Genomic DNA, 12,314 nt, shown 5'->3' on the forward strand with positions numbered 1-12,314 from the left:
TTTCCCATATGATAATATACATGTTTCAATGCTATTCTCTCAAGTCATCCCACCCTCGCCTTCTCCCAGAGTCCAAAAGTCTGTTCTTTACATCTGTGTCTCTGTTGCTATCTCGAATATAGAGTCATCGCTACCACCCTTCTAAATTCCATATATATGCATTAATATACTGTATTGGTGTTGTTCTTTCTAACTTACTTCGCACTGTTTAATAGGCTCCAATTTCATCCACCTCATTAGAACTGATTCAAATGCATTCTTTTTAACAGCTGAGTAATATTCCATTGTGTATATGTACCACAGCTTTCTTATCCATTCGTCTGCCGATGGACATCTACGTTGTCTCCATGTCCGGCTATTGTAAACAGTGCTTCAATGAACATTGGGGTACACGTGTCTCTTTCAATTCTGGTTTCCTCGGTGTGTATGCCCAGTGGGATTGCTGCATCGTACAGCAGTTCTATTTCCAATTTTTTAAGGAATCTCCACTCTCTTCTCCATAGTGGCTGTACTAGTTTGCATTCCCACCAACAGTGTAAGAGGGTTCCCTTTCTCTCCACACCCTCTCCAGCATTTATTGTTTGTAGACTTCTTGATAGCAGCCATTCTGACCAGCGTGAGGTGGTACCTCATTGTGGTTTTGATTTGCATTTCTCTGATGATGAGTGATGTTGAGCATCTTTTCATGTGTTTGTTAGCTATCTGTATGTCTTCTTTGGAGAAATGTCTGTTTAGTTCTTTGGCCCATTTTTTGACTGGGTCACTTATTTTTCTAGGATTGAGCTGCAGGAGTTGCTTGTATATTTTTGAGATTAATTGTCAGTTTCTTCATTTGCTATTGTTTTCTCCCATTTTGAAGGCTGTCTTTTCACCTTGCTTATAGTTTCCTTCATTGTGCAAAAGCTTTTAAGTTTAATTAGGTCCCATTTATTTATTTTTGCTTTTATTTCCATTACTCTGGGAGGTAGGTCATAGAGGATCCTGCTATGATTTATGTCAGAGAGTGTTTTGTCTGTTTTCCTCTAGGAATTTTATAGTTTCTGGTCTTACATTTAGATCTTTAATCCATTTTGAGTTTATTTTTGTGTATGGTGTTAGAAAGTGTTCTAGTTTCATTCTTTTACAGGTGGTTGACCAGTTTTCCCAGCACCACTTGTTAATGAGATTGTCTTTTTTCCATTGCATGTTCTTGCCTCCTTTGTCAAAGATAAGGTGTTCATAGGTGCATGGATTTATCTCTGGGCTTCCTATTTTGTGCCACTGACCCATGTTTCTGTCTTTGTGCCAGTACCATACTGTCTTGGTGACTGTTGCTTTGTAATATAGCCTGAAGTCAGGCAGGTTGATATCCCCAGTTCCATTCTTCTTTCTTAAGATTGCTTTGGCTATTCGAGGTTTTCTGTATTTCCATACAAATTGTGAAATTATTTGTTCTAGTTCTCTGAAAAGTACCGTTGGTAATTTGATAGGAATTGCATTGAATCTACAGGTTGCTTTGGGTAGTATACTCATTTTCACTATATTGATTCTTCCAATCCATGAACATGGTATATTTCTCCATCGATTTGTGTCATCTTTGATTTCTTTCATCAGTGTTTTATAGTTTTCTACATATAGGTCTTTTATTTCTTTAGGTAGATTTATTCCTAAGTATTTTACTCTTTTCGTTGCAAAGGTGAATGGAATTTTTCCTTAATTTCTCTGTTTTCTCACTGTTAGTGTATAGGAATGCAAGGGATTTCTGTGTGTTAATTTTATATCCTGCAACTTTATTCATTGATTAGCTCTAGTAATATTCTGGTGGAGTCTTTAGGGTTTTCTGTGTACAGGATCATGTCACCTGCAAACAGTGAGAGTTTTACATCTTCTTTTCCAATCTGGATTCCTTTTATTTCTTTTTCTTCTCTGATAGCTGTGGCTAAAACTTCTAAAATTATGTTGAATAGTAGTGGTGAGACTGGGCATCCTTGTCTTGTTCCTGACTTTAGGGGAAATGCTTTCAATTTTTCACAATTGAGGATAACGTTTACTGTGAGTTTATCATATATGGCTTTTATTATGTTGAGGTATGTTCCTTCTATGCCTGCTTTGTGGAGGGTTTTTATCATAAATGGATGTTGAATTCTGTTAAAAGCTTTTTCTGCATCTATTGAGATAATCATATGGTTTTTATCTTTCAATTTGTTAATGTGGTGTATCACATTGATTGATTTGCAATTATTGAAGAATCCTTGCATCCCTGGGATAAAGCCCACTTGGTCATGATGTATGATCTTTTTAATATGTTGTTGGATTCTTTTTGCTAGAATTTTGTTAATGATTTTTGCACCTATGTTCATCAGTGATGTTGGCCTGTAGTTTTCTTTTTTTGTGGCATCTTGGTCTGGTTTTGGTATTACGGTGATGGTGGCCTCATAGAATGAGTTTGGAAGTTTACCTTCCTCTGCTATTTTCTGGAAGAGTTTGAGTAGGATAGGTGTTAACTCTTCTCTAAATTTTTGGTAGAATTCAGCTGTGAAGCCATCTGGTCCTGGGCTTTTGTTTGTTGGAAGATTTCTGATTGACAAATATTCTTATTTTTTATGTCCATTCAGCCTAGTGAATGTTGACATTTCAGGAAGAATATGGTGTTAAAGCTGACTAAAGCTATCAGTCTCTTCAATCATCAGTTCAGTCGCTCAGTTGTGTCCTACATTTTGTGACCCCATGGACTGCAGCACTTCCCTGTCCATCACCAATTCCCGGAGCTTTGATCATACTCAATGTTTAAATGATAGAAAAAACAGTAAAAAGTCACATATAAATGAGTCTGGAATGCTTTAATTAATTTACAAGGAAGTGAAAAAAAAAAAGAATGTTTTGTATAAATCCCTTCCCTTCTTTCTTTTAAAATCATGCTACAAATGGGTGACTTAAAAGAGTAACAAATACAACAATTGATAAAAAATTTGACACTCAAGGACTCTTTAAATGAATAATTTTTCATCAATTTTAAGCAAATTAAAACCTTTCAGGAATTAATTCAAGGTAAACTTTTTAAAGACACATAAATAGAGTATGTGCTTGCTGCAAGAAGTATATTAACATGCCCAGAAGCCATTCACTTAAGGAGCTGAGGTCTGAGTGAAATTTATTAAGAATAAAGACCAATAAAAATAAACTAAAAAGATACAAAAATATCTTTTTTTCTTTTCAGAGAGGCACTATCACAAGGTCCACAGACAGGATAACTGCAATTCTCTGAGGTTGTTAAGATATCCCTTGAGTAGAGACAGGGTTCCAAAACCTTTCCATTAATATGGTGGAGGAGCACTGTGGGTAGGCACAGGAGGATCTGTGAGTGTCTACCTTGTGTTTCATGAAGTCCCACCAGGTGATGGAGGGGTGAGACCATCTCAGACGGCAGTGGAGAATCCAAAAGGAATACTGCATCATGGTTTCTATATGAAATACTTGGGGATCATTCCATTGGGCCTTGAATGAGAATCAACTATGGTGGAAAGGGATACTTCTAGAGTGGATGTTTCTTGTGGGAGCAGGTCTTTGAAAACCTAGAATTGGAAGATAAGTATGTGTGTGTTTGTTGGTGGGGGTGGGTGGGCCATGGGGTCCTCCTCCTTGGGATTTGTGGCATGCAAAAAGAAATCCCCAAAGATACTTGTTCTCCAAATGCCACAAGATAGAGGATCTCAAATGTCAGACCAATACTGTTTAAGTTTTATCCTTTACAAAAGACCTTCACATTCCTTGCCTAGAACCCCCATAATCTAATGAGGAAGCCAAAGCAGGGACAGCCTCCCTGTTTTATAGACATGAGAGCTGGAAGACAGATAGGGAAGCATGAACTCTGGAGTCATTCACCCTAGGTTCAAATTCTGGTTTTTGGTCTTGCAACCAAGGGCAAGTTACTTAACTTTGTTGAATTTTTATAGCATCTTAATATAGCTCTTGCACTGCACAAGGGGATAACTTAGAATCAGTTTCAAATCATCCCCATTTTCTTGGTCTCATGAATATAGGAGGCAAAATCTTATTTTTTATGGTTGTTAACTTGGAACTGTTTGGCCTCCTTAGTGTGCCTTTTACTGTACAATGCTGACCATACTGGTCCTAGACTGACTAACGACAAAAAACATCAGGAGCTGCTACATGAATACTTGAATATAAAATGGGTCATAGGTTGAGATTAAGTAGAAGGGACTGTAAGGTCAAGGTTTTAGGAAAAAACAAAAACAAAACAGTAAGGCCTATTCCCAAGACAAGAGCAACAGTACATGCAAGTAAAAATATGCACAATAGTACTTAAGAATGGAGAACAAGAACTTTGAAGTCAGGCAGTATGGGTAAAAATCCCAGTTCTTTCACGTACTGATTTGTAAATAAATTACTCCTTATTAAAAAAAAAAAAATTAGACTTATCCCAAACTGATAATGTCCCAGTGTTTAGAGCTGACCCTGTGAGTCCACCACATGGGGGAAACACACACAGTATTTTGGGCAGGGACACTCTTAATACCCATAATGGAAATATAATGCCACAATTGATTCCAGGATGAGTTTCAGGACAGTGAATAAAGTTGCCTGGCAAATTTCTTCATGAAGTTTTCTTCTATCATAAGATACTAAGTCACATGCTTTGTCCTGATATTTTTATTTTGGGAGACAATTTAAGGAAAAAAGAATATTTCTCACAGAAGACATTGAACATATAGAAGATACAAAAATAGGAAGAAAACTATTTTTAGAATAAACTAAACATATTTCATCTCCATGCAGAGAATGAAGCTTCAGGTCACATTTGAATTCAAGAAAGAAAATTATGTTGGATTTTTGAGAGAATATCAATCAGCCTAAAATGCTGGATACACAGTAAAGGGAAAACTACTAGAGGCTGAAAAATACAGCATTGTAAAATACTGGGGAACGTTAACTTTCACTCTAAGCCTTTGCTTAAGTCACAGCAAGGATGACTACTGCTTAAAGAGTCTCCTGAATAGAACATTTATTACAAAGAATGTGTTTTGGAAGAGTTATAACCTATACTCCTAAGTCAGCCTCAGAGAAATGCCTTAATCTGTGACAATAGAATACTTTTAATGATTGTATGGATATGAAGAATCACATTTCATTTAGAGACAACTCACATGAAGACCCATTTCTGCATCCTCACATGTAGACAAAAGTTGAAGTGGAAAATTTTAGAGCTAATAGAGACTGAACAATCAGGATATAATTCACAGTTCTTATAACTAATAGGAATACATCCTATTAATAATATATGAAAGGAACTATTTTAAGGGGTAAAAAGGCAGATCAAATTCTATGCAGAATGAGTTCACTTCTCAATCAAAAGAAAGAAGAGATAAAGAATAGGAAGCTCATCTGAAATATACTCTAATTGAAATTAGGCAAATAGTTTGAAAACTAATAACTTCAACTAAAATAATTTAAATAAAACTGAACAACACAACTTACAAAGTAGAAATCTCTCACAGAGAATAACTGACAGTAATTTTATATATATTTCTCCACATAGACACACACACACATATACACACAATAATTTGATAAAAAATGGAAAATATTTGCAACTTTTTTCACTTAATTTATCTTGGATACTTATAAATGCCATCGCTTCATGGCAAACAGAAGGGGAAAAAGTAGAGGCAGTGACAGATTTTTTTTCTTGGGTTCCAAGATCACTGTGGATGATAACTACAGCCAAGAAATTAGAAGATGCTTGCCTCTTGGAAGGAAAGCTATGACAAACCTAAACAGTGTGTTAAAAAGCAAAGACATCACTTTGCCAACAAAGGTCCATAGAGTCCGAGCTATGGTCTATCCAGTAGTCATGTACAGATGTGAGAGTTGGACCATAAAGAAGGCTGAGAACTGAAGAATTGATGCTTTTGAATTGTGGGTGCTGGAAAAGACTCTTGAGAGTTCCTTGGACTGCAAGGAGATAAAACAAATCAATCCTAAAAGAAATCAACCATGAATATTCACTGGAAGGACTGATGCTGAAGCTTCAAATACTTTGGCTACCTGATGTGAAGAGCCAACTCATTGAAAAGACCCTGCTGCTAGGAAATATTGAAGGCAAAAGAAGAGGGTGGCAGAGGATCAGATGGTGAGATGGCATCACTGACTCAATGAACACGAACGTGAGCAAACTCTGGAAAACAGAGGACAGGGAAGCCTGGCATGCCGCAGTCCAGGCACGGGGTCACGAAGAGTCAGACACGACTGAGTGATTGAACAATAACTACAACTTATAAATGCCAGTGTATTAACCTTGTCTTGTTTCTTATAATGGTGGCAAAACCTTTTATTATATGGCTAACAACTTATTTGAACTATTTCTTACTGATGGATATCTGTTACTCAGTGTTTGACTATTTCAAACAAGGCTGAAACGAAGACTGCTCTTAAGTATGTCTAAATTTTAAAAAATGAGAATTATTGATAAAAGAGGCATGCAAATAATTCCCCCAAAGCAACAAGTTTTTAATGAAATCTTCTGAAGGAAAAAAATGGGTGATTATTTTACATAAAGTGCTTCATACTCACATGCAAAATTAAAACTAAGAAATGAAAGGGTATCAACCTAGCAATAAAGAAGAAAGAAAAAAGAAAAAAGTAAGAACAAGAAACATGGTAATTAGAAAACAAAATAAAATGGCAGGAATAAGTCAAAATAGAAATGAAATGGCAAAAATATGACATATATATTTCTATTACAAGATAATCTCAGATTAGATTAAAAGTAAGTAGAGCATAGATGTTAAATATAAAAGACATACCTAATCAAAATGAAAAAAGAACACTGAAGGTAAACAAATGGAAAACAGTATACCAAGTTAATAACAATAAAAAAAGAAAGAAGTAATATTAAACAAAAAGTAATATGGTAGTAACATTAAACAAAAGGAATTCATTTGTTATATTTTATACAATTGTAATGGGATCATGGTTATGCTTTTTAAAAGTCTCTATGTCTTAGAGATACATACTGAAGTATTTACAGATTAAATGATATGATGGAATCAGAGGAGACTGTGGATGAGATGAGTAGTAGGGAGGTATGAGTGAAATAAAATTGGCTATATGATGATATTGTTGAAGCTCAGTAATAGTATGGGTTTTATTACACTATTTTCTATTCTTTTGTAGATGTTTGAAATTAAAAATAACTTTTTAAAAATAATTCAATTAGAAAATAAATGACACAAGCAAAATTGTATCATTAAAAGGTATCATTAAAAGGTAACATGAACAAAAACAAAGCATTAAAATATATAAAGCAAAACTGATAAAAATGCAAGGGGAAATTGACACATTCATAATCAGGAGAACACCTTATTAGCAATTGAAGGTCAAGTAGGACAGAAATAGTAAATATATTGATTTAATCACAAAATTAGCACGCTGTATTCCCACTTATTCACACTCACACACAATCACATGTATTTGTGCCTGACAGAGACTCACTATGTTCTTTTCAATGAGCCTATGAACATAGGAGTGCATGTATCTTTTTGAATTATACCTTCATCCGGGTATATGCCCAGGGGTGGGATTGCTAGACCATATGGTATTAATAATTCTATTTTCAGTTTTCACAGGAACCTCTATACTGCTTTCTACAGTGGCTGTACCAACTTACACTCCCACCAACAATGTAGGAAGGTTCTTTTTCCCCACCCCCTCTCCACCATTTGTTGTTTGTAAGACTTTTTAATGATGGTCATTCTGACCAATGTGAGGTGGTACCTCATTTTTGTTTTGATTTGCATTTCTCTAATAATTTGTGATGCTGAGCATCTTTTCATGTGCCTACTGGTCATCTGTATGTCTTCTTTGGAGAAATGTCTATTATGGTCTTCTCATTTTTTGATTAGGTTTTTTTTATTGTATGAACTGTTTGTACACTTTGGAGATTAAGTCCTAGTTTATCACATCATTTGCAAATATTTTTTCCCATTACATTACATAGGCTGTCTTTTCTTTTTTTTTAAATGGCTTCTTTTGTTGTGCAAAGGAAGTTTGATTGGGTCCCATTTATTTTTATTTCTACTGCCTTGGGAGATTGATGTTAGAAAACATTGGTACAATTTATGTCAGAGAATGTTTTTCCCTATGTTCTCTTCTAGGAGTTTTGTGGTGTCATGTCTTATGTTTAAGTCTTTAAGCCATTTTTAATTTACTTTTGTGCATGGTGTGAGGATGTGTTCTAACTTCACTGATTTATATGCAGCTGTCCAACTTTCCCAGCTCCACTTGCTGAAGTGACTGTCTTTTCCCTATTTTATATTCTTGCCTCCTTTGTTGAAGATGAATTGACTGTGGGTTTATTTCTGGGTTCTCTATTCCACTGATCAGCTTGCCTGTTTTTGTATTAATATGATACTGTTTTGATTGTTGTAGGTTTGTAGTATTGCCTGAAGTCTGAGGGAGGTATGTGTTTTTCCCCCTCAGGAATGCTCTAGAAATTCTGCATTTTTTATAGTTCCATATAAATGTTTGTATCATTTGTTCTAGTTTTGTGAAAAATGTCATGGATAATTAGATAAGGAATAGCATTAAATCCGTAGATTGCTTTGGGCAGTATTGCCATTTTAACAATATTATTTCTTCTAATCCAAGAGCATGGGATATTCTTCCATTTCTTTGAGTCCTCTTTTATCACCTTTATTAATGTTTTGCAGTTCTCAGTGTATAAAACTTTCATCTCCTTGGTCAGGTTTATTCCCAGGTATTTTATTTATTTATTTTTTTGGGGAGGTGCAATTTTAAAAGGTAGTGTTTTTTGTTTTTTTTTTTACATTTCCTGATATTTCATTGTTAGTATAAATGAATGTAATCAATCCCTGAATGTTAATCTTGTATCTTGATACTTAGCTGAATTCATTTATTAGACTTAGTAATTTTTGTGGAGTCCTTGTGTACATATGTTAGTCACTCAGTTCTGTCTGACTCTTTGTGACCCCATGGACTACAGCTCACAGGCTCCTCTGTCCATGAAACTCTTCAGGCAAGAATATTGGAGTGGGTAGCCATTCCCTTCTCCAGGAGATTTTCTTGACCCAGGGACTGAACCTGGGTTTTCCATATTGTAGGTGGATTCTTTACCATCTGAGCCACAAGGGAAGCCCATTGAGTCCTTAGGGTTTTCTCTATATAGTAACATGTCTGCACAGAGTGACAAATTTTACGTCTTTTCTTCCAATTTGGATACCTTTTATTTCTTTTTCTTGTCTGATTGCTGTGGCTAGGATACATATTCTTTGCAAATATTTGAAGAACAATCTCCAAGTTGGCCATATACTAGGTTACTCTATATGCTCAAGTATTATTTGATTTTTTACAATTAGAACATATTTATGTGATATTTGTACAAAAATGTTTTAAAAAATGAAAAGAAGGACTTACATGCAGTTGTTCTAGGCTTTTTAAACATATTACCAAGTTTCACCTCACATAAAACAGTGAAACTTGGAGGGAGGCTCAGCCAACTGACCCCAGAGTACTGAGATGATGAGCACAGGTCAGGACTTGCACTCAGTTCTGCCAGATGTCAGAGCCTGGCCACAGACCTTACTGTGCTGCCTCACAAAACGCTTGATTAAGAACATTCAAGATCACCAGAGCCTTACTTTCAATTTCTCCAAAGAGAACACTTATGATTTTAACGACTAAAAATCAGATTTTGGTAGGAAACAGATGCAGAAGAATATTCTTAAAAGGACCAAATTTTTATCTAAGTGTGTCTTTTTGATATCTAGCTTTACTAAAAAAATCATTTTACTCTTAAGGCTTATTCACTTTATAGGAATTTTTACAAGTATTGTGCATAGTGGGGGGGGGTCTGTTTATTTTTTGTTTTTTTTAACATGATACAACTGTTTAAACCTCCTTGTGTTTGATTTTATCAGAGAACAGAGTTACTTCACTACTTCTCATATGGGAGTCAAATAAACAACAGACATTTTTCAGGCCACTAGTATTTATTTCTTCATATCACCAGATGTTTTCTTTATGACTTAGGGGAAGAAACACTTTCCTAAAGACCCATCAGATCTGAGGCAGCACTTCACTCAGAGAGACTGAGGACAACCTGAACAATTCTCTTTATGTAAATGCAAAGTATTTACTCACCCAATTCGTATTTTCAGCATGCCACTGAATAATTCTGGGTTATTGGAGATGATCCAGCCAATATGGATGACCAGTTCTTGCTGAATTACTGCCTCCCTCTCATCATGGGTATTACACTTGTAATAGATGATGTTCTTAATCACTCGTGGAGACAAAGGATTAGAGATAACTTCTTCTTCATGCCCAAAGGCACCCAGAGTTACCTATGGGTGGCAGAATTTTATTGTAAAAATTTCCTAGCTACTAATAGATAAAGAAAAAAATTCAAGGCTCAGGATGACTGGCAGGCTGAAATTACTCTATGCAAGCTAGGGAATTAGGTAGAATAACTACTCCTGCTATTTATTAAAATGGCCTTCAAAGCATGACTCCCATTGGAGTTCATGATGGTTCAGTCTCATCTAAAATACAAGGGCAGATGAGGGTCCCAGCTAGGGGGAATGAAGGTGAGTGGATAAAAGCAGGGAAGGAATATAAATAACTATTAAGACAAAATTATTCTGAATGACTTTAGGACCAGAAACTCCTCAGAGAAAACAGTTTTACTTTAGTGCATAGTCTATACAATTTGGTATTTGAGAGTATGTTCTTCACTTCTTTTACAGTTTCTCATGTGGAAGTTTTTGCTCTTTAACAATACTGTAACTTTTTCAAAGGTAGGTACAAGGACATAGTTGTAGTGAAGACCCACTTTTCCTGGGATAGTCAGGTACCCAGTGAGTGCTGAAACACTTTTGGATGTATCTCTGGCCTGTGGAGGGGAGTAAATAAGGCTGCCCACAAGCCGGCGAAATGAGAAAGCACAGAGGAAATGGCAAAGAAAATTCAAAGCCAAAAGTGCTGTTGAGGCTAGGCAAGAGGAATAAATACTCTGCTCCCCCTCTCTCCTCTTGTCTTAGTACTCTGCCACCCAGAAGAGTCTGCATCCCCTCCTTCCTCCTCATTTCCTCTCTCTTCCTTGCACAGGGCACAATTAAAAGAGGCAGGAAAAAGAAGAGGATATCAAAGAGTCCTTGTGTTTTCTGACATGAGAGGAGAAAGCAGAATAGAGGTCTTCTGCCCCAATTTTGTGATGGACTAAAAACTGAGAATTGCTAGTTTATTGCAACACAAGTGGTATCAACCAGTTAGTCCAAGTGCGATTACTTTTATTAAAATGTCAGCTTGTAAAGAAAAAAACAAACAGAAGGAAGCAATGATGACTAAACCACTATTTCATTCCAGAGAGCTTGAGGTGATCTGAAAGTGCAGAAGTGTAGAAGCAGCATGACTTCAGTTCTCAGGGTGGCATTTCATAAATGAGCAAATGCAAACTCGGGATGCTCCATTTTCACTTCCTCTTTTAAAAAGGTTAAGATGCAGTCAGTGAATAGACTCTGTACACCTGGAACAGGGCTGTCAGCCTTGAGGTACCCAACTCTGTAACTGACTGTTTCCCTGGGAGATGTGCTGGTCTGGTGGACAACAGTCCAGTCACAGCCTCAGGATAGGTTCCAAAGCGCTAAGATTTTGATCTGGGGAACAGAGTCTCAGGATCATAGGCAGCAATCACCCTCTAGATAGTGCACAGAATGGACATGACCAACTGTAATCTACCTAACCCTCTCCAACTGCCAGATGCCAGTGACCTCAGAGATCTCCAAAACCTTCTCATTCATTCATATGTCACAGAGTTAACTGTACTTTCAGATATACTACAGGTGCCTAAAATCTAAGGAAAAATAGCTTCCCAAAGCCTGTTTACTTTCTTTAAGAGGTGGCTCAGTCCAAGGCAAAAATACAGAACTCTGTGGCTGGATCTGAGGATTGCAATGAGAAAAGGCATCCAATAAGATACTACCTGTGCCTTGGTCTATTTAGCTGATAAAGAAGGATGAAAATTCTTTTAATAACTTGGATAATAATATATATGAAATATGTACATATATATATAATAATATATATGAAGAAATATATATGAAAATATATTATAATGTAATATATATGAAGAGATTTAAATTTTTTCTCAGGAATTTTATTAGTACAATAATTTTTAGTTATTAAATATTACAGAATAGGATCATTTATTCTTTCAACATTTCAAAACTTTGATGTCAAGATGAAATAATTTCAATTTTAATGAACTAAGAGCCCTGAGACATGAACAATGGGTTGAT

The 12,314-nt window shown here is 35.9% G+C and overlaps 1 protein-coding gene across 7 annotated transcripts in view; it reads right to left on the minus strand.

Moving 5' to 3' along the window:
* PHKB (phosphorylase kinase regulatory subunit beta) overlaps positions 1-12,314 on the minus strand; it is a 213,425-nt gene that overhangs the window by 19,167 nt on the left and 181,944 nt on the right. For 6 of the 7 annotated variants that reach the window (XM_020881709.2, XM_020881707.2, XM_070451349.1 and 3 more), the window contains one exon: positions 10,159-10,361. The exons of the other annotated variant lie outside the window; for it this stretch is intronic. In XM_020881709.2, coding sequence (XP_020737368.2) covers positions 10,159-10,361 — 203 coding nt within the window. The remainder of the gene's footprint in view (positions 1-10,158; positions 10,362-12,314) is intronic. 7 annotated transcript variants of the gene reach the window in all.

This window comes from Odocoileus virginianus, chromosome 20 (genome assembly GCF_023699985.2).
Source record: "Odocoileus virginianus isolate 20LAN1187 ecotype Illinois chromosome 20, Ovbor_1.2, whole genome shotgun sequence".
Classification (NCBI taxonomy): Eukaryota; Metazoa; Chordata; class Mammalia; order Artiodactyla; family Cervidae; genus Odocoileus; species Odocoileus virginianus.